A 25,144-nucleotide genomic window follows, 5' to 3' on the forward strand; every position below is an offset into this window, starting at 1 on the left:
CATCGACTATGAAAGGTTCCTGCTTTTCTTCAGTGCAAGATAACCATACACAGTCTACAATTCTGGTTTCCTGCTTTGCCTCCTGCCTAAGGTCTTTAAATAGAAATGATGACTAGAGAAGGAGGGAAAATACATGATTCTGTCACTTTGCAATTTTTCATTCTTAATAAGACCTAGATTTCCTTGCCCCAGGGTCTTGTCATTTTTACTTTAAGGGAAAAAAAAAGAACCCTTTGAGCTGACCATATAGCCATTAACGACTGTATGACCGTGATCCAATTCAATCCTAATCATCCTCTGTGATAGTATCCTTATCCCCATCTTACAGATGAGAAAGCTGAGGCTTGGAGACATTGTGTGACTTGCCCACAACTAAACCACTGCTAAGAGGATGACCTGAGATTCAAATCCAGGCTTCCTAACAGCAAACCCCACCATCTCATCAATCCACGTAGCATTCTAAAAGGCAGGCTTACCCAAGCCAGCAAAAGGGAGGTTGGACAAACTTACCAGAGCTAGAGTGGGGCCTGGACATATTGCACTGGGGGCAAGAGTGGGGTTAGTAACCTCTACCTCCCTTTTTCTCTGATGAGGAGTTGATTCCATCCAATAAACCCAGCCATCTTTTGAATGTCCTTGAAACCATACTAATAATCTGGGTATGTTTATAATCAATCATAACTTTAAAGAGAGAGAGAGAGAGAGGAGCAGTTTTCATGCAATGAATAAGCTAGACTCCACTAAGTCATGTTCCAAACCAACGTCATTCCTAGTGGTTTCTGGAGCAAACTGCTGTTGACAGATGGACAAACAACCAGCAGGCACTTTGTGCAGCAGGGCAGATCCCAAGAGTGACTTCGAGCTTAGGGTGGTCTGTGAGGCTGGGCGAAAGCTCAGGAGTTGGGGTGGTGGGAAAGAGAAGGATGGGGGTGCTTGGGCAGGAGAGAGAAGGACTGCAGAAAACTGAGGTGGAAGGAAGAAAGCTGAGGGGGGGAAAACAGGAGAGTCAGGAGTCCCAGCCCAGGAATTCTTTCGCACAGCAACCTTGTTTGTCTTCCAGATAGCTACCACAAAATAAATCCCAGCAATTTGCATTTGTTGATTCGTCACCATTTCTAATAGCTCACCCAGGTGGTCCTTATCCTGCAGCAAAGACAGATGGAAGCATTGAATGTGTTAAGACATTTGATATTTATAACAACGCCACAAAGTGGGTGCAACTATTATCCTTACTTTTCAGAAGAGGAAACTGAGGTACAAGAGAGGCAAAGGGCCTCCTTGCCCAAGGTCACACAGCTCTTAAGTAGCAGAGCTATTCTGCAACTCAGCAGTGCGGCCTCAAGGTCACGAGCCATGCGCGTGTTACTTGTGGCCCTCATGGGCTCATTTTGCAGTGATTTTCTTCTCTGGAGCTCTGTTGCTGTGATGATGGGTGGTGCCCAGGACAGCCTTCACACTATTGCCTATAAACTGAAATCTTACCTGTCTATGTGGTTACCATTTTTTTGAGTAGCTCCTCTAAGCTAGCCTCTGTGCTAAGCCCTTTAGCTTAAATATGTATCTCCCTTAAATATAGTATCGCCTTTAATCTTTGCAACAATGGGAAGTAGGTGTTTAATTACTTTCATTTTACAGGTGAGGAGGCAAAAGCATTTGGAAAAATTAAATAACTTGGCTAAGGCCACACAGCTTGGAAGAAGCAAAGTTGAGATTTGAATGTGAAGCCCTGAGACTCCAGAAATCATTCTGTTGAACACTTGGTGCCATTCTTCTATTGCTCACCTCATGTTTTTATTGAGAAATTGTCCAATTTAGGAAGGTTACTTATGTAAAAAAAATATGCTCCTGAACAGATTAGTTTCCTTGCCTTGGAAGAATTTAGATAGGTACAAATGGACCATTTATCCGGTACAAAATCAACATGTTATACAAGTGATTTCACAGATCAGACTGGAATTAGATGATACAATTGATGAGGTAGCAGAAATCAGGACTTTAATACAACAGCAACTTAAAATGACACGTCCCATGCGTCTGGAAGGATAGATGATACTTACTCACGGTTCTGTTTTAGTTGGATACATAGTTTGGCTCATAATAGGATTGCCTTTGAATTCCAGCGAAGCCGCAACATATGAAAAGAGAAGTCTGAGGGGAAGGGGAAGGAAGTTAAAGGAGGTGTCTGCACTCTGTGGGAGGTGTCTGGGAGGGGTTCGCAACACCAAATTCAAATTGCCCTAACCTGCAGCAGTGAGTGGTGGCTGCTTTCCGCGAAGCTATACAAAGCATGCTTCACTTTCTGTGTTGGTCAAGGTCCTTCCCCTTCCTCCCCGCCTTAGGGTGGGGACAGACAGCCTCTTGGTCAATTTTATACCCCAACTCCCAGGCCAGGGTCTGAAGCACAGGAGCTGTTTTATCATAATGTGTTGAATGAATGTGTCTCGAAGAAAGAAATTTGCCAGAAATAGACCCAAGAAATCAGGGCCCCATAGTATAGTAACTTTTAAAGTATTAGAAAACATTTCCAGTGAAGGATTCAGTTTTAGATGATCGTGTTAAATGTTTTTAACATGTGTTTGTTTTTAGCTTGTAGGTGACACCCAAGGTTTGGCAGGGCATTGTAAATAGAAGACTCAAGGACAGAACAGACAATAGGTTTTTTTGGAATAGTGTGTAGAACCTGAGGGTTGAAAGGCATATTGAATACTTAAATAAGTATTTCATTGACCTTTCCCATCTATGGTTTATATTTCTTTTACCAATTCACTAACAAGCATGCTGGAATACCTCTTGTGATGGGGAACTCACTAATTTAAATTTCTCCCTTAAGTTATGCAACAAACTTTTTTTTTTGGTTTTTTTTTTTCCTTCCCCTGAAACCTCTACCTGTTAGGCCTCCAAACAGTCTATGATAATGTTTCACACCTTTGAAGACAGTCCTCATCATCTCTGCCTGTCCCCTTTTGTGCCCAAACCTTGCTTCTTCCCCAAAGAGAGAGATGCCAGCTTGTCACGCTCTTTTGAACAGGCCCCGGTTAGCTGCTGCTTTGAGATTTCCTGAACTCAGGATCATTCTCCAGGTACACTTATAAGCGCAGAATAACAAGGAATAAGGAGTATGTATTGGGTGCTTATTATGTTCTAGATATTCCCCTACACAATTTACATGGACTATTTTGTTTAATATCCTAATAACGTTAAGAAATAGATAGTAGCATTATTCCCATTAGCCAGATGTAGAAACTGAGGTTTAAAAACTTGCTCAAGATCACATTACTAGAATGTAGCAGAGCTGGGATTTGAGCCTCGCCTAGTCAGCTCCAGATCCAGTCACCTACTGGTTATACTCCATTTAAACTTAGAATATTACTTTCATCACTTTAGATCCTATGCTTCTATTTATAGAGCCTAAAATGACTTGGATTTTTTTGACAGCCCACATCAAACTGCTGACTCACAGAGCTCCTTTTTTTTTTTACATGCCCCTTTCCCCACATCTTCACCAATACATTTTATAACTCTTTTGAAAAATTTTATCTATTTGACAGACAGAGATCACAAGTAGGCAGAGAGGCAGGCAGAGAGAGAGCAGGGGGAAGCAGGTTCCCTGCTGAGCAGAGAGCCTGATGTGGGGCTCGATCCCAGGACCCTGAGATCATGACCAGAGCTGAAGGCAGAGGCTTTAACCCACTGAGCCACCCAGGCACCCCCCTTTATTTTTAAGTATAAAAGTATAATTTTTATATGGCCAAATATCTTGTCCTTTAAGATTTCTTCCTTTGATGTCATGTATTGTCAGACTCTTGTGCACAAAACTACACCAGTCCCAGGATGATGAACATTTTCATTTAGATTCTGGAATTGCTCACAGTTATGTAAGAAGAGTAATGAAGATGGCATCTGAGGGAAAATGGAAAGAGCATAAAATTGAGACTCAGACCTGGATTCAGATCACAGTCCACATGGATTGAGCAGATGAACTAGGCCCAGTCACTTCACTAGGCCTCCATGTTCTTACCTGTATGATGAGCATTGGTAGATGATCCTAAATGCCTTTCTGGCACGGGCGCTCCAGGATCACACTCCCAGGTGTGCTACTGAATGGGCACCAGGAAGCTTGGGGACAGAAGGGGTAAATACGGGGCTGGTCAGGGAGAAGTGCTGTCAGGTTACTCCAGCGAGCAGCGGCAGAAATAGCTGAGGGGAGAGAGGGCCCACACAGTTTCGCCACCCTAACCTAACTCACCACTACCAAGCCTGGAAGAAAAGTTTCGACTTTATAAATGGTCAGATTTCTTTTGTTTTGTGGAACTTCGGCCTCCTCGCTGTGCAGGAGCCTGAATCCCAGGGGACACGATCTCCTCTGAGGGACCTGCCTGACCCAGTCCCTAAGGCTACTATGCTTGAATTAGGAAAACCCAATGGCTCTGGAGTAGCTTTATTTTAATTGTCAAAGAAGGAATGCTGTGCAGGCTGACCTCTCCCAGTTTCTCTCGGTTCCAAGGTCAAAAGCTCTGAGTGACTATGGCCATGATAAGTCTTTGCTAGGCTTGAGGTAGGATATAAAATTCTGGACTTGAAAGGCACTTTTGCAGTCATCTAGCCCAACTTCTTACTCCTACTTCGGTGAATATGTCTTTGATTATTTTTAGTTATTTGGTTTTTTTATTAAGATGTACCATATTTTTCTAAAATTACATCCCAAATTTTAATATATAGTAGTGTCACGGGTTGTTCATTTATTTATTAATTTTGCCCAATTACTTCAAAAAATTCCAAGCCCACAGAGAAATAGGAAAAATAGCACATTGCCTGGATTTACCAACTGTTAACACTGGGGTGCATTTGCTTTCTCTCTCTTTACCTCTATATCTCTATATATAGACACACCACACACACACACACACATACACACTCACTCACTCATATTTTTATGCTGAGGTCTTTGGGAATAAGTTGCAGACATCATGCTACCTCACACCTAAGTACTTCAACATATATCTCCTAAGAATTAGGACATTCTACACAGTTTCCAAACTGGATGGGCCATTTTGCACTCATGTATGGGGGTTCCAGTTACCATCCTTGCCAAATCTTGCTTTTCTTAATCTTTTTAATTTTAGATACTTTCGTGGGTGTGTAGAGGTATCTCATTTGGTTTTAATCTGCATTTTCCTGGTGAAAAATGATTTTGGATACCTCAGAGGCTTTTTGGATATCCTCTTTAATAAGAAGTCTCTTTCAGGTTTTTGCCCATTTAAAATAGATTGTGTTTTTCTTACTGATTTGCAGGAGCTCTTTATATTCTGAATAGGAGTTTCTCTCAGATAGATGTAAAACAGAGAAGTATTATGATTTCATGTGTTGGCATGGGGTCTGACACTGCCTACTTTTTACAAAGATTTTTTAAAAAAATTTATTCATTTGAGAGAGATTCAGACAGAGCAGTGGGGAGAAGCAGAGGCAGAGGGAGAATCAGACTCCTCGCTGAGCTGGGAGCCCAACATGGAGATTGATCCCAGGACCTGGAGATCATGACCTGGCTGACCCACCCAGGCCACCCCCACCCTGCCACTGACATTGCCTATTTTTTAAACAGGGAAATAATCCAGTGGTAATACTAATAGTTCTTCTGCCTGTGCAGAAAAGAGATAGTGTGTTCTAATTTAAAATTACTTTTTCAGTAACTAAAACAAAGGAAACACTTGGACAAGCAAAACGATTAGTCCCGCAAGTATTTATCTTCATGGCATAAATAGTCTTCCTTTTGGGCAACTGGACCTTTATATAGAAGCTCTTTGTATTTTAAGATAAGCAGCAGGATCTGCTGGGAACTGGATGATAATCCTGTTTTGTGGTAGTCATGACAAGGTGACATCGTGGGTTCAAAGATGAGAAGCAAAGAACCTCTTCCTTTTCCAAAGTCCTCCCAAAATATAGAGAAGAAAGAGACCTTCTTGATGTAGTCAGAACAGTTAATTGATTGCTCTAAGTGTGGTTGGCATTAATCCCAACTGAAAACATTCTCAGTAAGGATTTTCCTCATTCACTCTGTCTTTATAGGGCACTTTGCAAGTGATTTTCATACAGCTTCTCCATGCTCATACACAAGGCCGATCTCTGAGTTTCTTCTTGATGTTTGTATTCAGATAAAATCTGATTAGGCCAAAGGACGGGAATAACTGCAGCTACCATGCCACCACTTACGGCTTCCACGCCCTTGGTCGAAATAGCTATTCGACTCTGACATTTTTCCAGTGAGTCTGGCCTCAGACATCGGCTACTATTCAGTCTGAATTGGCACTTGAGATCTATTTGCAATCCCTAAGGGGAATGAACACAGTGGGCGGAGCTGGAGCAGAAAAGAAGCTGTAGAAAGCCAGCCTGAACTGTCCAAGAAAGAGAATAGAGAGCCATACCATATTCCTTCGATAATGGCCTATGGGAAGCTCAAGACCTGCTTATGGCTGTGTATACATTTTATCTTAAAAATTTTTTTCTTTTTAAATTTCCATCTGAATGGCCATCCTCTTCTCTCCTGAGGGCTGCTTTCCTACCAGCCTGGTCACACCAATGTGCATCACCTGCATCCACACTGGCTAAAGCTAGGCTGTTTATCAAGTTATACACCATCTATAGAAGAGTTTTAGAAGGGGCGCCTGGGTGGCTTAGTGGGTTAAAGCCTCTGACTTCGGCTCAGGTCATGAACCCAGGGTCCTGGGATCGAGCTCTACATTGGGCTCTCTGCTCAGCTACTCTCTCTCTGCCTGCCTCTCTGCCTACTTGTGATCTCTCTTTGTCAAATAAATAAAATCTTCCAAAAAAAAAAAAAAAGAACAGTTTTAGAAGTCATTGTTGCACAGCTCCTTTTGTTGTCATTACAGGGAAGTATGTTCAACACCTGGAAACCTATGTGGGTTGTACTATTAGAAGATGGAATTGAATTCTATAAGAAGAAAAGTGACAACAGCCCCAAAGGAATGATTCCCCTGAAAGGAAGCACACTGACTAGCCCTTGTCAAGACTTTGGCAAAAGGATGGTGAGTCAACATCACTAGCCATGGTAGACACCCTGTCACGCACTGACCTTTAAGCCTATGCACAGCCTACCATGTGAATGGTGCTCCCTGGGTCTGTCCTTCTCACCACCACCCACACTCCAACCCGGGCATTTCGGTTTCCGTTGGCCAAGCACTTCCAGAATGGGGTTGGCTGAACTGCTGTGCTTCATAAGGGACTGAGCCCTTTGAAAGGGATCATTCCTAATGGGATGTGTTTTGATTTTTAGTTTGTGTTTAAGATCACTACGACCAAACAGCAGGACCACTTCTTCCAGGCAGCCTTCCTGGAGGAGAGAGATGCCTGGGTTCGGGACATCAAGAAAGCCATTAAATGCATTGAAGGAGGTCAAAAGTTTGCAAGGAAATCCACCAGGAGGTCCATTCGATTGCCAGAAACTGTTGACTTAGGGTAATTTTCTGTGTTTGCTTCCCTCCACCCCTTCCACAACACACCCATGCCCCCACCTCCCCATTGTGGAAATCTCACAACAGATCCTGTTGCATGGCTTGCTTTGGTTATCTCTGAAGGCTGAAACCACTATTCCAAGTTGATACAGTCTGAAGCAGTGATCGTAACCTCTCCAAGACCTAGCAGCTGAGGAGAGGAGGCTAATGGAGTATGAACTCCCTCATTTTGGGTAACCTTGACAGAGGGGGAGAGAGAGAGAGAGAGAGAGAGAGAGAATGTATAATTGTATTTATGAAGTGGCCATAATATATTGCTTAGTCTTGAAAGTAAAGTTCAGAATTTCTAGATAGGTAGGAAAAGGCAGGGACTATGTGTCGAAGCAGGTAAGGTTTCAAGTTCAAGTTCATGCACTTACACAGCCAACAAGAGCCAGTCAAGGCGAACACCCATTCTGGGCAGAAGCCCGTGATGTCCTGACTCGGTTTAATGGTCTTATATGTTGGCTGATTTGGAATTGCAAGTGGTAGTTGCAATTTAGATAGTGTAGCCTAAAGGTTTTCAGAGACTCACAGGTAAATTCAGCACCTGCCAGGGGTTAGGAAGAGGGTTTCTTCCTTCCTGCATGTTTTACATCTCCTACCACATGAGCCTGTTTCCCCAGAGTCTCTTCACTCCTTGCTAGTTTTGTTTTTATGTTGAACATATCCTGAAACAGGAGCCCTGCCTGGAGGAGTTCCATGTTAACATGTCCAACAAGGACTCTGTTTACAAAATGGGGAGGGGTTCTGGGATGGGAGTGAAGAAACCCCTTCTGCAAGTCCAACACAAGTCTTAATGATAAGACATAAACAAATAAAATATATCATAGGGATTTAATAAAGTTTGAGCTTTGAGCTAGGGGACAATAAGCACTTCCCCTCATCAAGAAAGCTTTTTGGTAAAGACCCAAGAGCCAGTGCCCCGTTCAAATGTAGCTGCTGGGGGGCGTCGTCAGGTGACCATGTTTCTGGCCACAGCTGTCAGTGCTAAGTGGGAATGATGCCTGTGCTCCTTGGACCTACGGGATCCATGAAAGTGGCCTTCTATTTTGTAGTCTACAATTTCTCTGATAAGGCTATCTTTAATTTATTACCTCAAGTATAAAAACGAGAACTTGCCATCTCTCATAATTTTTAGAATAAGAAAAAAGCTTAGTCAAAACATTCATTTTCCTGGAGACCATTATCAACAACAGATGGTCTCTTGAAAGACACTGAAAGAACTGAGACATGAGGACTGAGGGCAATCAAAGACCTAGAATGTATGTGGACAATTGGCCCTGAGAACCTCTCATCTTGGCACCTAACTGGGATAATTCTCTACCTCGGGCACTAGGAATTAAATCACCAAAGAGCTTAATGAATGTAAGAGACTTAGAATATCTTCCTGTGTATTTTGCTCACTGTTGTAAGTCACGGAGTCACCCAAATATGAACCCAACCCCTTACTTATGATCCCCCCATTGGAGAGACTAGGCTCAGGAACCACCTGAGTATGGGGGAAGCCTGTGGTCATGGTCAGCCTCTCCAAGATGGCGACCCCCAGAGAGGACTCACTACTCTGAAAGGCTCCTCACTCACCTGTCTGTTTTTTTATCTCTGCACAGTGCCTTGTACCTGTCCATGAAAGATACAGAGAAAGGAATAAAAGAACTGAATCTAGAGAAGGACAAGAAGATTTTTAATCACTGCTTCACAGGTAAAAGGCCTTGCAAGTCTGAAACGGGGTACCCGGGGAAGGCAATATGTATTTCTCACTCAGCCTTGTGTGTGGGAGTGGGTGTGAAGCCTGGTGAGTGAGTGGGATCATAGAACACAGATAGATGAACATGAGACTTGAACTTCCTCAGGGTAGAAACCAAAAGAGAGGTGGAAAAGAACTCTGTTGTTCAAGCTAAAGTTTTTGAGTTCAAGCTAACTCTGACTCACTCCCACACCCCAAATAATTGACATTATGTTGAAATAGACACTGAATTGAACAAGATAATAAACAGGCACACAATGTAATATTTAAGTGGCAATACTAGAGATGCCTGAGGCTACGCAGGGTCAGGTACTAAGTGGCAAGAGTTTAGGTAGATGGCATAGACATTAAAAGATGTTCTTTGGAGCCAGACTGCCTTAGTTCAAATCCTGGCTCAGCCACTCACTTGGCGTAAAACCTTAGACCAATAACTTAACCTCCCTGGGCTTCACTTCCCTTGGCTATAAAATGGGGTAATCATAGTGCATCTACTTTATAGGTCTGCTAAACAAATAATGTGTTTAGGACAGTGCCTGGTCACACTAAATACTATATGGTGTTAAGAGGTCACATGTCTGCACAGACAATTCTGAGTTCAGAGAAGAAAAAGAACTCAGGGGTTTGTTGGGATCAACAGAAGTACGAGCCTAAATTTTACACAAAGAGATGGTCGCATTTCATCTGGTAAGGACAAAGTTATGGGGCAGAGATATCCAGAATACACATCCAGAAGAAGAAAAATGACCAGGTTGGTAGAGCTCATGGTTCACTGGGGGGCTAAATGGGAATTGCAGTTTGGGACCAGGTTGTTAGAAGCTGGGCATGCCTTACTTATGACAGAAGAGATCAAGAGAGGAAAACTCTGAGAAGATAGAATAGACGTAGAATCTGAGGGGATGTGCAATCAACAGATAATTCATGAAAATGGTTCAGGTCCAAGTCAGGAAGGTGGAGGTGTGATCTGCAGGAGGATAGTGTATCCCATGAAAATCAGTCTCAGAGAGTTAAGGTTACACCTTAATAGCACCAGAAAAGTCAGGGCTGAAATTTGGGATCAAGATACCAAGTTGTGGACAGTAGTAAGGGAAACTGACAAAAGCAAGGCAGGGCCCTAACTGGAGCAGGAATAATGTGACTAAGACAGACCCTCTAGCAAAGGAAGGGAATAAGGAACCTCTGAAATAGAGGTTCTGGGCACAAGGTCCAAGCCATACTTATTCCCTGTGTAATGTGTTACTGAGTCCCAGAGTATAGGACTAGAACTTCTGAAGTCCTGTCCACCAAAGGTCAGGGTAGGTTCTAGAAATTTCCGTGGAGTCAAGTTTTCATGTGGGGGCCTGGTGGTTTCAGTGGAGAAACAAGACTATGGAAGAGACTGGGACTCAGGCACTGCTGACAAATAAGGAAACTCTTGAATGTTGGGTGTTAGGGAGATGGAAATTTTCTTTCCAGGTTTCAGCATGCCTGACTGAGCAAATATGAACTCTAGGGTTAGAACACTTGAGTAAAGGGCCATTACTGGTATAACTCAGGCCTAAGGTCACTTAAACTCTCTAGGCCTTAATTTCCTCATTCTTAAGTGGGGTCTATAACTACTGCCTTAACTCTTTCATAGGGTTGCTATGAGGATTAAGAGCAGAAAGGCAGTATTTATTAGTTTATCCTTCAACAAAAGAAAAGTCAGTAAAAAACCTTTCATAGATGAAATTCATGGAAGGCTTACTAACCAACTCCTGTTTCAAAGATAGTATATCCTATTACTCTTGTTTTGATGACCTGGAACTTTGTTGCCAGTTACTCTGATGCCCTGGTTGGGTACATTTGTACAGAATATGTTTATTTATCTTTTTAAAGATTTTATCTATTCATTTCACAGAGAGACCACAAGTAGGCAGAGAGGCAGGCAGAGAGGGGAGAAGCAGGCCTCCTGCCGAGCAGAGAGCCCGACGCGGGCCTCGATCCCAGGACCCTGAGATCCCGACCCGAGCCTAAGGCCCACTGAGCCACCCAGGCGCCCCCAGAATATGCCATTTTTAATATAAAGCTTCCCTGTAGCCTGCTAATAATCCAATTGCTGGGTCAATTTCCTTTAATCCTTTGCAGTCCTCGCTTGAGGCAGAAGTTTGGTGAGATGCCTTTTCAAGGTCACTACTAGACCCTGCAAGTGACGTGATCAAGTTTTAATTTAGGACCATGCGTGTCTGATCATGTTCTCTTCTGCTAAAAACTTGTCACTGGTTCTTCATCGCCGAATTTCTTAATATGCCATCAAAGTGCTCCCACTCACCTTGTGCCTTCCTCTCTCTCGTTTTGTCTTCTTTTCACCAGCTCTTCCCTCCGCCCCCCAAAAGGGACTGCTTCATGTCTGTGTAGCTCTGTTCCCACGCTGCTGCTCCCTCAGCCTGTGCTGGTTGCCTGTTTCACGTGCTTGGCAAACATTTACTCATATTTTAAGCCTGAGCCTTGTGCTACTTCCTCTATGAATCTTTTCCCAGCTGCGCACACCAGCTCCCCTACCCTACCACTCCTTTCCACACCTTGCAGATTTGACCCTGTAGCTCCATGGCACTGCACTTACCCATGGCAGATGGCTTCTTACAATCCTTAAGTATATCCCATCTCTTCCTTTCAGTTCATCCGATGGAGCGTGCCCAGTATCCTCCATCACTGCGCTTTGCACCTAGTAGACGCTCAATAAGTGTCTGTTCATTAATGGAGTAAATGAGGGAATTACTAAGACCTATTTCTTTGATGCATGCATTGCTCCTGAAGGAATATGTCAATGCTTTTAAAAACCTTCTACGAGGTGCCTTTTGTTTCCAAATATTTATCCCACTGATCTCATCTTTCCTTCTTGGAATAACAGGGAACACGGGACAAGTCAGACCCGGGGGTCCTCTGGAACTTTTCAGGGGTGACTGTCAGTGGCTTGTTCTTTGGTACTATGGTAAGGAGCACTGACCTCCTTCTGATGATCCCATCCAGGGAACTGTGTCATCGACTGGCTGGTGTCCAATAACTCTGTTCGGAATCGCCAGGAAGGCCTCATGATTGCCTCCTCGCTGCTGGGCGAAGGGTACCTGCAGCCCGCGGGAGAACTGTCTAAGAATGCAGCAGACGGCATCTCTGAAAACCCTTTCCTGGATAACCCCGATGCCTTCTACTACTTTGTAAGTGAGAAATGCTACCCATTCATTCGTCCTGTAGTGGGCGCTGCCCTGAGCAGATTCTAGTTGATCTTAATTTATATTGGAATGGGCTAAGCACAGGGCCCAGCCCTATGGAGAGTAGTGAGGTGTCTCTGACTTGTCTTCCTCTGCAGTGCCTGCTATATCCAGTGAATCAGGTTAGAGAAAAATGGTGTTTACTTGAATAGTTTTTTTTTCCAGTCTTTAAAAATAAATTTATTTATTTAAATTTTATTTATTTATTAAAAAAAATTATTTGACAGAGATCACAAGTAGGCAGAGAGGCAGGCAGAGAGAGAGGGGGAAGCAGGCTCCCTGCCGAGCGGAGAGCCCGAAGTGGGACTCCATTCCAGGACCCTGAGGTTATGACCTAAGCTAAAGGCAGAGGCTTAACCCACTGAGCCACCCAGGCGCTCCTACTTGAGCCTTTTTTTTTTTTTTAATTGACTTTTAAAACTGTATTCTTATTCTAAGCAATAATTCATTTATAAAAAGTTATTGGGCCCTAGTACAGTCCAGGCCCTCTCCTGGACAAAGGAGATGCAACAGTAAAAAAAAAAAAAAAAAAAAAGAGGGCGAGCAAAATTGTGACCCTCAGGGAGCTTTCTTTTTAGAGGGAGCTCTATGAAATCACAATGTACTAGTTGTATTTTCCGGAATTTGTATTACGATACACTACTAACACAGAATGTGTTCACCCACGTCCTCTCCCGAGTCATCTTGTTTATCTCGCATGTATGCTTACCCCAGATTGGGAAACACTACATTGCACAAAGGACCTAATCTTGCACCATATGAGAAAGCCAGGAACCGTGGGTTTCTAGGGGGATTTTGGCAGTTTTGTTCCAATTTGGGGTCTGAGTGCAAAAGTTAGGAAGCTACTTGAGAGAACCACCTTCTTACAAAAATGAAGTGAATATCTCCGAGAGAGTTTCATTTCACTTTGGGGGAAGTTCCACTGTCAGTTTCTGTTGTTTTTTTTTTTTTTTCTTCCAGACCTTCAATCTGGTTTTTATAGCCATTTAAATGTGGGAGTCTAAAAATACCCCCCAGAGTGGGTTCTTCTTCCTCTATATGATTCATTAGTTATGAATAGTTGAGCGAGTCCCAGTTCCCTCTTGACCTTAGAACATGAGGCTGAATGGCCCATCATGCTCTTGGCCTTCTCAAAGTAGAAGGTGCTAAGTAGCAAAGCTCCTAATGGAAATTGTGTCATGCAGTGTCTTATAAATGAGCCAACTCTGCTTTCAAGGACGTGACCTTGAGGGGCCAAGAGAAAGAAGACTTTGAGCAAGCAAGAGATGTGCTGAGCCAGACTTAGAGTATGGCTTGGGGAACCCAAGAAAATGAAAGGATATTGACAAGCTGACACTTGAGTGGAGATGAGGGAGAACATCTAGCAACAGGAAATAAGCAGCTAGAGACAAGAAATGGGGAGGGAGATGTGCTCACCAAGGAAGACCTTTAAAGTTTAGTTTGGGGTATGAACCATAGTAGAAAGGAGAAAAGGAGCCTACTCCAGGGGCTGGAAGGGAGAGAGAGAAAGGGAAAGGTTTAAGTAGCCATCTGCCTTAGACCAGAAAACAGACTTGCTGTCTGGTTTCCCAACAGCCAGACAGTGGGTTCTTCTGTGAAGAGAATTCCAGTGATGATGATGTGATTCTGAAAGAAGAATTCAGAGGGGTCATTATCAAGCAGGGATGTTTACTGAAGCAGGTGAGTGGTTCCCACTATCCCTTTCTTGTCATTTTCCCCTTGCCAGATTCTTTTAACTTCTGTGTTACCAAATGGTATTTGTTCTGTTTGTCCAATACTCAATGAGAGAATGAACCCCACAGAGGGAAAGACAAAAAAAGCCAAGGAGATGATCAAAGTGGCATTAGGACAGGAGGACTGGGGCAGGTAGAGTACAAGATATACCTTGAAATCTGGACATTCTTCTTTTATCAATACCGTGGGGGAAAAGAGATGTTTCAAGAAAAATACTGACCTTTTCATGAGCTGGGAGAAATCCATTGGCGAAAAGGAGCCATCCGGAGGACCTAGAGTTTTCATGGGAAAAGTACTTCCCCTTTAGGGGACAGGAAAAGCCTATCCCTCTTTTTTGCAAAGTGACCTGGAAACAGGAGCAAGCCACACTCAGGAGAGGATCATGTACGACTGAAAGTCATATTCCAGACTGTGGGTAGGACATGGGTTTAGAGGACAGGTCTCCACAGGCACAGGCCACTGTCAGTCTGGGAGGCAGTGGCTGGGTTGGACTGAAGAGTTCTAGCTGTTTACCAGAGGCTAAGGCACAAGATGTCAAGAGGTAAGAGAATGCAAGGGCTGGGGCTAGGTGGGGAAGCCAGGGCTGGCACCTGGTAGAAAAGAAAGCAACAGGAAGACGTGGGAATATTCAGGGTAAGAAAAGTGATAGTAGCACATGGTATCATAGAAACCAAAGCTGTGTTCTAAAGCCAGGGTTTTACCTTCCCGGCTGTGTGGTGAGCTGTCTTAAAGGCACTGCTTAGTATATAAAGAATGGGACTGAGATTTAGCTTACCTCATAAAAGGGCTCCAACTTGCAGGGTGAAGAGGAAAGAACCAAAGCTGAGCCTATAGTCATATTTAAAAAGAACTTTGGACTAGCTGAGATGAGATATACACACAGATTTTGAGTTTCACTGGGGAAAGTGGGGCATTCATGTGAAAAACTGATCTTAACATGAGGTTTTGAGAAAACAGGCTCCTAAGAGATACTACAGCAAAGACGTAGAAAGAATTAATTCACAGATGATTCTAACAACTTTTATGACAGAGCGATCACCAACCAGATTAAAGCCAAGTATAGGAGCGGGGCTAGTCTTTGATAGGGAAGCTTCTGGCAGTTTTCTGTTTTGCCCATTGCCAGCTTGCTCTGGTTCTGCCCTGTGTTCCTGACTCTTTGATTATAGGGGCTGGAAGGTGGATGTTCAGACAAGAGGAACTTGAGAAGGAATTTCATTACTTCTTTATGTTGTTGATTTTGTCTTATTCTATCTTGTTATCAGTTGTAACTTTTCTTGACTTAGTTGATCTGACAAGTGTTAGTTTAGAGTGGAGCCCTGAAAAAAATAAACATGAAGGTTGAAAGGAGAGACAAAGTCTGGGCTGGACTGAAGTCATGTCTAGGCCAAGCATTCCCAGTGGGTGTCCTGGATGGTCAAAAAATTGGCTGAGGTTATCATTATTAGGTTATGAGGTCATCAACATTAGCTAAGGCAAATAAGTGGTTCTCTGATCTAACAGATCCTCTAAGGATCTGTTAAAATTGCACCCCACGCCAATTAAATCAGTCTCTGAATTTTACAGCTCTGCAAGTGATTCTGATGTGTAGCCAAGGCTGAGAAAAACAGAGCTGGCCTTTTTCTTTTCCTTCTTTCTTTCTTTTTTTTTCCCTAAGATTTTGTTTATTTATTTGACAGAGAGAGAGAGAAAAATCACAAGTAGGCAGACAGGCAGGCAGAGAGAGGCGGGGGGAAGCAGACTCCCTCCCCAGCAGAGAACCCAGTGTGGGGCTCGATCCCAGGACCCTGAGATCATGACCTGAGCTGAAGGCAGAGGCTTAACCAACGAAGCCACCCAGGCACCCCTGGCTTTTTTCTTAAAAGCGAATTTCTCCTATTATCAAAATACCACTATTTAAATAGTCATCCATCTTAGCCTCCTTTTAACATAAAGAAAACAGAAATCTACGTGTACTTAGGAACGTTGTTCACTTACAATATTCTTTCCTCCAATTTTTGAGGGAGGGAGAGGGAAGAGAAACTTCTCCTATTTTGATTGATGGCTTCCCTTTAATATTTCCAACCTTAGTTGTTTATAACCTGGTTCATATCAGAATCACCTGAGGGAATTAGCAAAAATTTCTTCAAGTGTCACAAAGCTAAACCATTCTCTGTCAGCTATTGGCATTTAGCCAGGGTTAATGTGAGTAGAGGCTTATCATGAAAAAGGATACCTGTGTCCCACACCTCACAGGCAGGAAGAAGCTGTGTCCACCTGGAGATCAGTCCTCCCCTATTCTTCCCACTTCTCCCATCCCAGAAAAATAATTCTGCTTGGGGATGCAGCAAGTTTGAGGATGAAAGATTGTGAATTATATTCAAGATAACCCCTTGAATATAATTCATTCTGTTGTGACAATGAATAAAATATCTAATTTTTCTACCATGTGTAAGCTTTTTGTTGAGGAGGGACAATATATGATATGTGTTTTTCTCATATCTGTTGCACATCAGCATCCTTAGTCTACAATAGATAATAAAACTTTGTAGATCAGATGAAATTGAATATAATTAACTGGCAGATCGGCAACAATTCCAGGCATGCACACATTCCTTAAAATCCCCCAGGGAATCCTCATTAAATGAAGGATGGCCGGACACCCACTTAAGAACACTAAACTTCTCAACGTATCACATTCTAATGTCAGTGAGGGCTTAAAGGCAATAGGTAGCTGGCTAGGGTTGGCTGATTTCACATCCTCCTCTTACCTTCCTCTTCAATTCATAGGAACTTGTTATTCACCCAGTGGTTGCATGAGAGGTCCTGCGATGTGTGTCCCCAGGTCAGGAGGAAATGGTGTAGGGCAGAAACTTGAGTATTCTCAACTAGTGGGCAACATTAGCTAAGGCAAAGAGCAAGAATTCATAAAAAGAATTTAGAAATTGATGCTTTGCAAAAGCTATTTTAGATATGATATCCAGATAGAAATATTCTCTGTTCTCCCTTATGACTCTATAGGGTTCCTGGCTTTCATCTTTCAGGCAAGTAAAAGCCTCTTTGGAGATGAGCTCCTTGACCAAATGCTTGGCCAAATAACTTAGACCCATTCTTGAAAGCTCTTTTTAAACTCCTTTAACTTGACATTATGAAGAAGGCACTGTTTGCTAAAACCATAAATGTTTCACTGTTTTCTACATGAGCACAATGAAAAATATTGGAAAATTTATATATGTGCCTGTCAATATTTGGTGCCTTAGAATTAACAAATACTATGATTTATATTGGCAAGTTGGAACTATATATCTTCTAATGTAATATATATATAGATATCTATATATATATCTATTTTTGTTACTAGAGATATTTTAGTGATTTGAACTTTCCATGGGAAATGTCATTTACCATGACATTTTAAAAAATTCTTACAAGCTAATTGAAGAAACTGGGTAATTCAAGGCAATCACAAAGAGATATAAAGCAGTTTCTGGGGCGAGATTCTCTATACCAGGCACATGGCCGGGGATTGGAGGAACAAAGGTTAAACAAGACACAAATCCTGCCTTCCAACCTTACAGTCTGAATGACATCATTCTGTTGCGAAAGCCCAAGTCCTATCCTCTTTCATCGTATCTGACACAGTGCCAATTCCTTCCCATTTCCATTGCTGCTACCCGATATTAGTTCCTAGTAATTCGATGTGTGGATTGTTGAAATCATGCCGTAATGACCTCCTTTTTACCTTATTTTCTTTCCCCTGGCTGATCAGTCCATCCTATATATGGTCACCACATTCATCTTCCTGAAACATGATTGTGATCTTTTCCCAAAAACTGACTCAGAAGCTATCAGCAATGATCCTCACCTTGTATTTGAAGTCTCTTTCCACTCTCCCAAATTTTCCTCTGCTGTTGCTCATGAACTCTGTGTTCTAGCCAGACTGGTCTTAGTCACCGATGTCTGCATACGCCTGGTATGTTCCCACTGCTCTTTTTTGTTGTCAAGTCTTCCTATCCACCTCTTTCTCACCCATCTGACTCCTGTGTATCCTCTGTGGGTAAGTCAAGATCTTTATGGATCTCTCTTCGACATCCCAAACCCGCAATTGCATATCCCACATATAATTCCCCTGAAATCCATTATCCATAATAATTACTTGATTTGGACATTTACTATTTTATATTTCCATGTAGGTTATAAACTCTTTGAAGACTAGGGCTATGTGTTAATCTCTTTATATCCCCATGTTACTCAATAACATACAATGTATGTGCCTTGTATATAGTACCATCTTGTATAATAGTAGAGCTGGAAGATAATCTTGGAAATAAGTAATCTATGGGGCATCTGGGTGGTTTAGTCAGTTAAGCGCCTGACTCTTGGTTTCCGCTCAAGTCATGATCTTTGGGTCCTGGGATTCAACGGCGTGTTGAGCCCCAAGTTGGGCTCTGTGCTCAGCATGGAGTCTGCTTGTCCCTCTCCCTCTGCTCCCCCTCCTGTCTGTGCTCTCTCTCTCTCTCTCTCTCATAAAGAAATAAAATCTTTAAAAACAGAAAGTAATAATTAATCCATAATATCATAACATCCAAATTGTTCACTGGCCCTAGTGCTGTCTCCCTGACAAAGACCTGGGTTGGGTCCTGGTTCTCCTGGAGATAATAGTTTATCTTCTTCTTTTTTCAATTCAACAAAGACTCACTAGGTAGATACTATGTGTACAGAGTGATGCCAAGAACTCACCATTCCTCTTCTTATGTTGATCCTGGATACAGGGGCACAGGAGGAAAAACTGGAAAGTGAGGAAGTTCATTCTGAGAGAAGACCCTGCGTACCTGCACTACTACGACCCCGCTGGGGTGAGAGCCTGGGGCCCCCAAACCCATCGCGCTCGGAGCCTCCACTGCTCTCTTTTCCACCTGGTTTCTCTCCCCGTTTTCTCTTCACCCCCACCCCCACTTCTTTTCCTCCTGCCCTCCGGTCCCTCTTCCTCTCTCTTCTCACTGTGAAGATGTGAAGTCTTAGGCCTTGAGACCAACATAAGCTCAGGGATGAAAGAAAATATCACTCTATTGTCATTTACTTGGTCAACTCAACGTAGTTTTTGTTTGTTTGTTTGTTTGTCCTGATCTGATAGTTTCAGAGCAATTCAACCAGTCCGATTCATTGTTCTTGGCTTAATATCTTAAAATCACACAAAAAAGTGATAATCCCTCCTCTGGGCCAATTCAGATGAGAGCATCGGGGAAGTCCAGCCATGTGGGCTGTGGCTATTCAGAAGGGGCTTTTTCTTTAATAAAAAGAGCCAGCCCTGCAGTGTGCAGATAGCTCTGTCCGGCCTGGGTGCTTAGCTTCCTCTTGCAGCTCTGGGCTCTTTGATTCCGTCCTGCGAGGGTCATGGTCCTGTGTCAGTAGCAGGGGGGCCAAAGAGCTCCGGAAACATGCACCGGTTCTCTCATGGGGTGTGGTGAGGCAGTGTTTCCCCCTGCCCTGGCACTCTACTCCAGATTGACATGTGTCTCCTTGTCCAACCTCCCGGAGTAAAGTGGGGGGTGGATGCTCTGGAAGGGGTTTTCTTCCATCTCCTTCCGCTCTTATCCATTCGGGTGCCCTACTCCATAGCAGAGAGAGTTCGTGGGGCTTTTGTGCCAACGGGATAAAGTATATTCATTTATTGGGAACATCATTAAGGACTTCTCTCTTCTCCAGGGTGAAGATCCTCTGGGAGCAATCCACTTGAGAGGCTGTGTGGTGACTTCCGTGGAGAGCAGCTCAGATGGTAAGAATGAATTTTTGTTCGAGAGAGGTGTGTCTGCTCAGGCTTCCTTCTCACACCTGGGCATCCAGGGCCAACAGCTATTGGTCACTTAATCAATCAGCCTAAGCAGGAATGAATTTCTGCCTCCACATCTTGGAGATGCCAAGATATTTTCTCCCAGATGCTGCCCTGGTTCTTTGGGCTTTGGAGAGGAAGAGTGGCTTTCTAGATGCCTCAAATAAATCCTGGAGCAATGCTAAGAAGAAAACCTTCCCCCTCGGAACTGGCTTAAATGGAGACTTGTTAGCTCCTGAGGCCTGTCATTGAGCCATGACTTTCCTTAAAGGGGACCTTTGTCATATCCAGACCAGAAAATCTCCCACAGCCAATGGAACATTTGTGCAGTGAGTGGAAAATGCTCCTGGCTGATAGTCACGTCTGTGCTAGTCTTGGGTGAATCACCTAATGAAGTTGGGTCTGAGTGCCTCGTCTGGAATGAGGGGTCACACCAGTGACCTCTATGTCCTAGGTCACAAGTCGATGATGTGTTGCATGGAATGACCATACAGGTGTATGCCAACTTCACAGGTGCCGGAATGAGGGCTCCCAGGGGAGAGGTGGTTTAGACAGCCCAGCCCTGGATTTGCCATATCATTTTGAGTTTATAGATTATAGAGGCTGATGGGGAAAAGCTACAGCTGCAAAAACTAGGTTTTTACTACTCCTTGATCTGCTCACCCTCCTCTCCTCATAGAATGATGATTTTTTATTTGATGTCAATGTTTTAAGTCTCACTATTGGCCAGTTTACTATTTTTTGCTCTTTCGGCAGAGACTGTAACTTAGCCTGTGCAAAAACAAGTCCAGGCTATAGTGGTGGTAATGGAAGTAGGTTTGGGTTTTTGGTTTTGTTTTTCATTTTAATATATTAGAGCCAGCTCTTGGTTCATAATATGAGCAGAGGAAAAGTACTCAGTAAGCACTATTAGAGGTACTCATTAGGCATAATTGGTGTGCAAAAGTGAGAAATCTAGTTTGCTTGTAAACTATAAAAGAAAACGTTTGTGCCTGAGTATTTTGCTTCTTTCTTAAGCATACACACTCAAACACATGCACAGAATCATATATGTACTTATCGATATAAATACTATATATATAATTATACAATAAATATATATGATCATACAATGATGGTAAGTTTGAAAACCACATATTCAATTTTCTTAGAACACTAAAAAACTTAAAATTACCCTCCTTGCAAAAGGAAGGCGAATCGGGTGGCCTTTCCGGAGCACACGCGCTGTCATTCACTTTCTTTTTCAGCAGTCAGGAAGAGTGAAGAAGAGAACCTCTTTGAGATCATCACTGCTGACGAAGTTCACTATTTTTTGCAAGCGGCCACCCCCAAGGAGCGCACTGAGTGGATCAAAGCCATCCAGGTGGCCTCCCGGACTGGGAAGTAAAAACATTTCTGCCGCTTGTTGTCACTCTCCGAAGGGAACCCCACAGAGAAGCTCGGTCCAGGACCTGTCCACTTCTGGTGACACGTCAATGAGAAAGGGCCCAGGGTTGGGAAGTTTTCGTCTGCAGAGGTTCTGAATGTAACTAACCACACGCTGCGTCCTGTTCACCTGCACCGACCACACTGCTCACTGAAGCCTCTCTGTTTCCCCCCAAGCCGATGTAACAAGCTGTGTGGCCTGGCTTCTCTGCTTAATCTCTCCAGGCCTGAGCTTCAGAACCCAAAGCCCTGTGATTCTAATACCGGTGGAAGTAAAAATGTCTCTAGTCGCCCAGTAAGTAGTAGGTGTCATCGCTGGGCTCCATCTTGGCCTTCAGAGCCCGACGCATTCTTCCCTTTAAATCTGTTCCCAGTCTGAACTAAGGGGGCTAGGTGTAAACCTCTTGTTCTTGTTTGCCACCTTCTCTTGCTCTTGGCCATTAGATCATGTATCATGAAGGAGAGCTTTCTTCTTTCTTCCTCACTCGGACCAGAAACTTCCGGAAAGCGAGTGCCCCAGTGGCAGCTTTTGGATTGAAACCTTCCATCATTTTCTACAGCCTGGAAAGTTCTATCTTCTGGGAAAATGACCCAAGGAAGCCAGGTGTAGCCGAGGGTCTTCTCCGTGCCCTGAAGCTACCCATAGCAGGCATTTTTCAATCCCCTTTGGGGCTGATCTGAGATGCTCGTATCTTTGCCCCTTTCCGGAGCATTTCTCTACCATTGATTATAATTAGGAGGGGGAACTCCAAATCTTTGAGCTTCTGTTTCGATTGAATGTTTGCAGGAAAAAGTGGTCAGATGGGTTCCCTCCATGGGTGAAGGGCCCAGGGGGCTGGCAGGTTGATGTATAACCCCCAGTTCCAGAGGCTGCAGGGGCTGAGCTGAAGGCTGGCAGACTGGTTGATGGGCTTAGACAAAGCACTGAGATGCCTTAGGTCTAGACGGAACTCACGGAGGTGGCCATCCACACTGCTCGCCTTCAGTTCCCCAGTTAACGGTACTCTGGTTGTCCTTGAGCTCTAGGCATAAGCTGTAGCTAGCTGTTCCTGCTTGGCCTCTGCAGGGCCCTGTGAACCCCTTACCAATCAGAGTGATCTGAGCTACATTCAAATTGGGTGCCTGTTTTCAACTTCTGACCCTGTCCACCAACTAGTGATTCTAACCCCAAATTGAGAAAAACCTCAGGTATGCCTGTCAAGGTACATTTTCCAATTTCAGATTTCTGACTTTCAGGCTCCAATGAGTAAAGGAGAGCAGAAAATTCTTCCTGATTTTGTCACCTTCTCTCTTTCCCTCCCCCAATTGCACACAATATCCTTGAAGCTATTCCTACACCCAGATTGTTTTCTCAGTGGCCTAGGGGCAAAATATTACCTTTTCTCTAATTATTTTGTAAGCTTCTTAGAGCATGCGCATTAGTTTTTTCTACATTCAGTGTTACAAGTATTTATTAATATGGAGTCAACTTTATGTTTTGAAATAAACATGACCATGTTTAGCGTTTTTTTGGTGTGACGTTTTACTTGCCAAAGATGACTCTTTTTCTACAACCCACTTTCATTTCCTGAGGATAATACCACCTTTTGTCTCTCAAGTCATCTCAATGACTTTAGAACATTTTTTAAAAAACAAAATCAGTTTATTCCAGGGAATAATGCAAATATGGGGACAATAAAAAATAAGTATCAATAATTTTTAGTTCACAAGACCTTGATTATAATGTTCAGGTAAGCAAAGTTGTCTATAAACCAAAAGTGTCTATAACTATTAAGGATACAGAAAACTATTCACATTAGGGGAAAATAAGTTTCCTACTGAAGGGCTGCTATGTATGGTTGAGTGGAATGTGCACTGCTCAACACCAGAAGGCACTATTCACACTGCAGTTTAGGTGACTGTCACTCCTTGGATTTGCTTTATACCATTTGCAAATGTGTACCCAGTGGTATGTAGAGAATTCTAAGTGTCATTATGGCTTCCTAACATGGGTAATTGATTGTTCCTGGTGAAATGGAAGTGTCACTTGGCAAAGTGGATATTTAGAGTTTAGGCATAGATGCTATGTCTGACCCTATTTGGTTAAGAAATCATGCTCAGGTCCTTTCAAGCATAGTAATAGGAAAATCCTCATGAGACTGAGCCCCAGACTGATGGACGTTTCCCTCAGTGATGTGGATGAAGGAACGCACAAACTGTCAATTCCATTTGAAGAATATTTAAAGCTGGAAAGAAAGGCTGCTCAGCATTTACCCAGGATTCCAATTTAGAGTGGGAGAAATATAAATTGTAAAATAATCAATTGTAGAAGAGTTAAAGTATATACGGAGGGAAGGAAATGTCTCCTTGCATCATGTGACCAGCAGCAAGTCAGAAAAATAAAGCATTGGATCTGAAAAATCCAACACCCGTTTGGGAAAAAAATAGGAAGATGCTTTGTAAAGTGAGAATCTTACATGCAGGAGGAGAATACAGTACTGACTTAAGATGTGAAGTGTCTCTTGTAGCCACACACAGACACACACACACACAGTGGCTAAAGTTCTGCCAGCAGAAGCTTGCTTTCCAAATGAGGAACTTGCTTAGATTAAAATAATGAACAGTTTCCCAGTGCTCTAATGTCTAATAGTAGACATTAGAAAAAACTAAGGGGCGCCTGGATGGCTCATTTGGTTAAGTGTCCAACTCCTGATTTCAGCTCAGGTCATGATTTCAGAGTCATGAAATTGAGCCTTGCATCGGGCTCTGCCCCTCCCCCTTTAAATAAATAAATAAAATCTTAAGCAAAACAAAACAAGGAAAAGAAAAGGCTAAAGAGAGCATCAACATCCTTTCCTTTGGATTTTGTGTGAAATCTATCGTGGACAACCCTCCTCCCCACTTCTTTGTCACCCGACATCAGCTTTAAGGTAAAAGAAAACCACAAACGGAATTATTTAAGATTTCACGTTCCACTTCATGTTTTACTCTGAAAATGAAGAATATCAAAACTCCGTAGGGTGGATGAGGGGACATCGGAGAGAAAAGGTTGGGAGGAGGAGAAAGGTAGGAGAAGCCTGCTTTAAGACACAAACTCAGTTTCAGGACACAGGGAAGGTAAAATTTAGACACCACTGGAGGAGAGAAATGAGGATGGGGGGAGTGTTTACGAGCTGCGGTAAGTGTCCAGGGGAAAATGCACCTGGGTGGTTACTGGGAGGGTTGTGTGATACGGTAGGAAAGGTAGTGGAGCCTGGGACCCGTGTTTGCATGCCCAGTCTGGGATATTCTGCATTTGCAACATGTCTGAGTTATCGGCTTTTTTAGGCCTACGGTAAGAATAATGATGTCCTTCTCATAGGGTTGTTGCTGGGACTAACTGAAATCACAGCTGTGAGTGCCCTGGCATGTGTGGGCACTCACCAAATCCTCATTTCCTCGGAAGCCTCTGGCCATGGGAGCTGTTTGCGGTCGTCCAGGTTTGGAGGGCTTTGCAGCGGAGAGTTTCAGCCTTTGGTCAATGTCACGATGGGCGGTGGCTTTTTCCACTGCACACGTGCCTGAGCCTCAGCATCAGGGCTTCTGACTTCATGTGTGTGCAGATGGGCTCAATGTTTGCGCTTCGACTTTTTTTTTAAGTAGATGTGTAATTTTTGTCAACATTGAGGTTTAAAACTACCAGAAAGCTATTTGAATCCCTGCTGCCTTCAGTTTAGACACTGAG

At 43.2% G+C, this 25,144-nt stretch overlaps 1 protein-coding gene and 1 long non-coding RNA gene across 3 annotated transcripts in view; one reads left to right on the plus strand and one right to left on the minus strand.

Moving 5' to 3' along the window:
- LOC131840233 (uncharacterized) overlaps positions 1-11,662 on the minus strand; it is a 26,100-nt gene extending 14,438 nt beyond the window's left edge. Inside the window, exons 1-2 of the long non-coding RNA XR_009357286.1 lie at positions 11,540-11,662; positions 4,019-4,116 (exon numbers count right to left, since the gene is read on the minus strand). This is a non-coding gene — a long non-coding RNA (uncharacterized LOC131840233). The remainder of the gene's footprint in view (positions 1-4,018; positions 4,117-11,539) is intronic.
- Positions 1-22,947, plus strand: part of PLEK (pleckstrin) — a 25,719-nt gene extending 2,772 nt beyond the window's left edge. The window contains exons 2-9 of one of the 2 annotated variants that reach the window (XM_059187853.1): positions 6,885-7,040; positions 7,289-7,470; positions 9,116-9,207; positions 12,238-12,422; positions 14,052-14,156; positions 18,959-19,042; positions 19,893-19,962; positions 21,264-22,947. In XM_059187853.1, coding sequence (XP_059043836.1) covers positions 6,885-7,040; positions 7,289-7,470; positions 9,116-9,207; positions 12,238-12,422; positions 14,052-14,156; positions 18,959-19,042; positions 19,893-19,962; positions 21,264-21,403 — 1,014 coding nt within the window. In that variant the 3' untranslated portion in view covers positions 21,404-22,947. The remainder of the gene's footprint in view (positions 1-6,884; positions 7,041-7,288; positions 7,471-9,115; positions 9,208-12,237; positions 12,423-14,051; positions 14,157-18,958; positions 19,043-19,892; positions 19,963-21,263) is intronic. The other variant, XM_059187852.1, reaches the window with a different exon arrangement.
- The last annotated feature ends 2,197 nt before the right edge of the window (positions 22,948-25,144 follow it).

This window comes from Mustela lutreola, chromosome 9 (assembly GCF_030435805.1).
Source record: "Mustela lutreola isolate mMusLut2 chromosome 9, mMusLut2.pri, whole genome shotgun sequence".
NCBI classification, from domain to species: Eukaryota; Metazoa; Chordata; class Mammalia; order Carnivora; family Mustelidae; genus Mustela; species Mustela lutreola.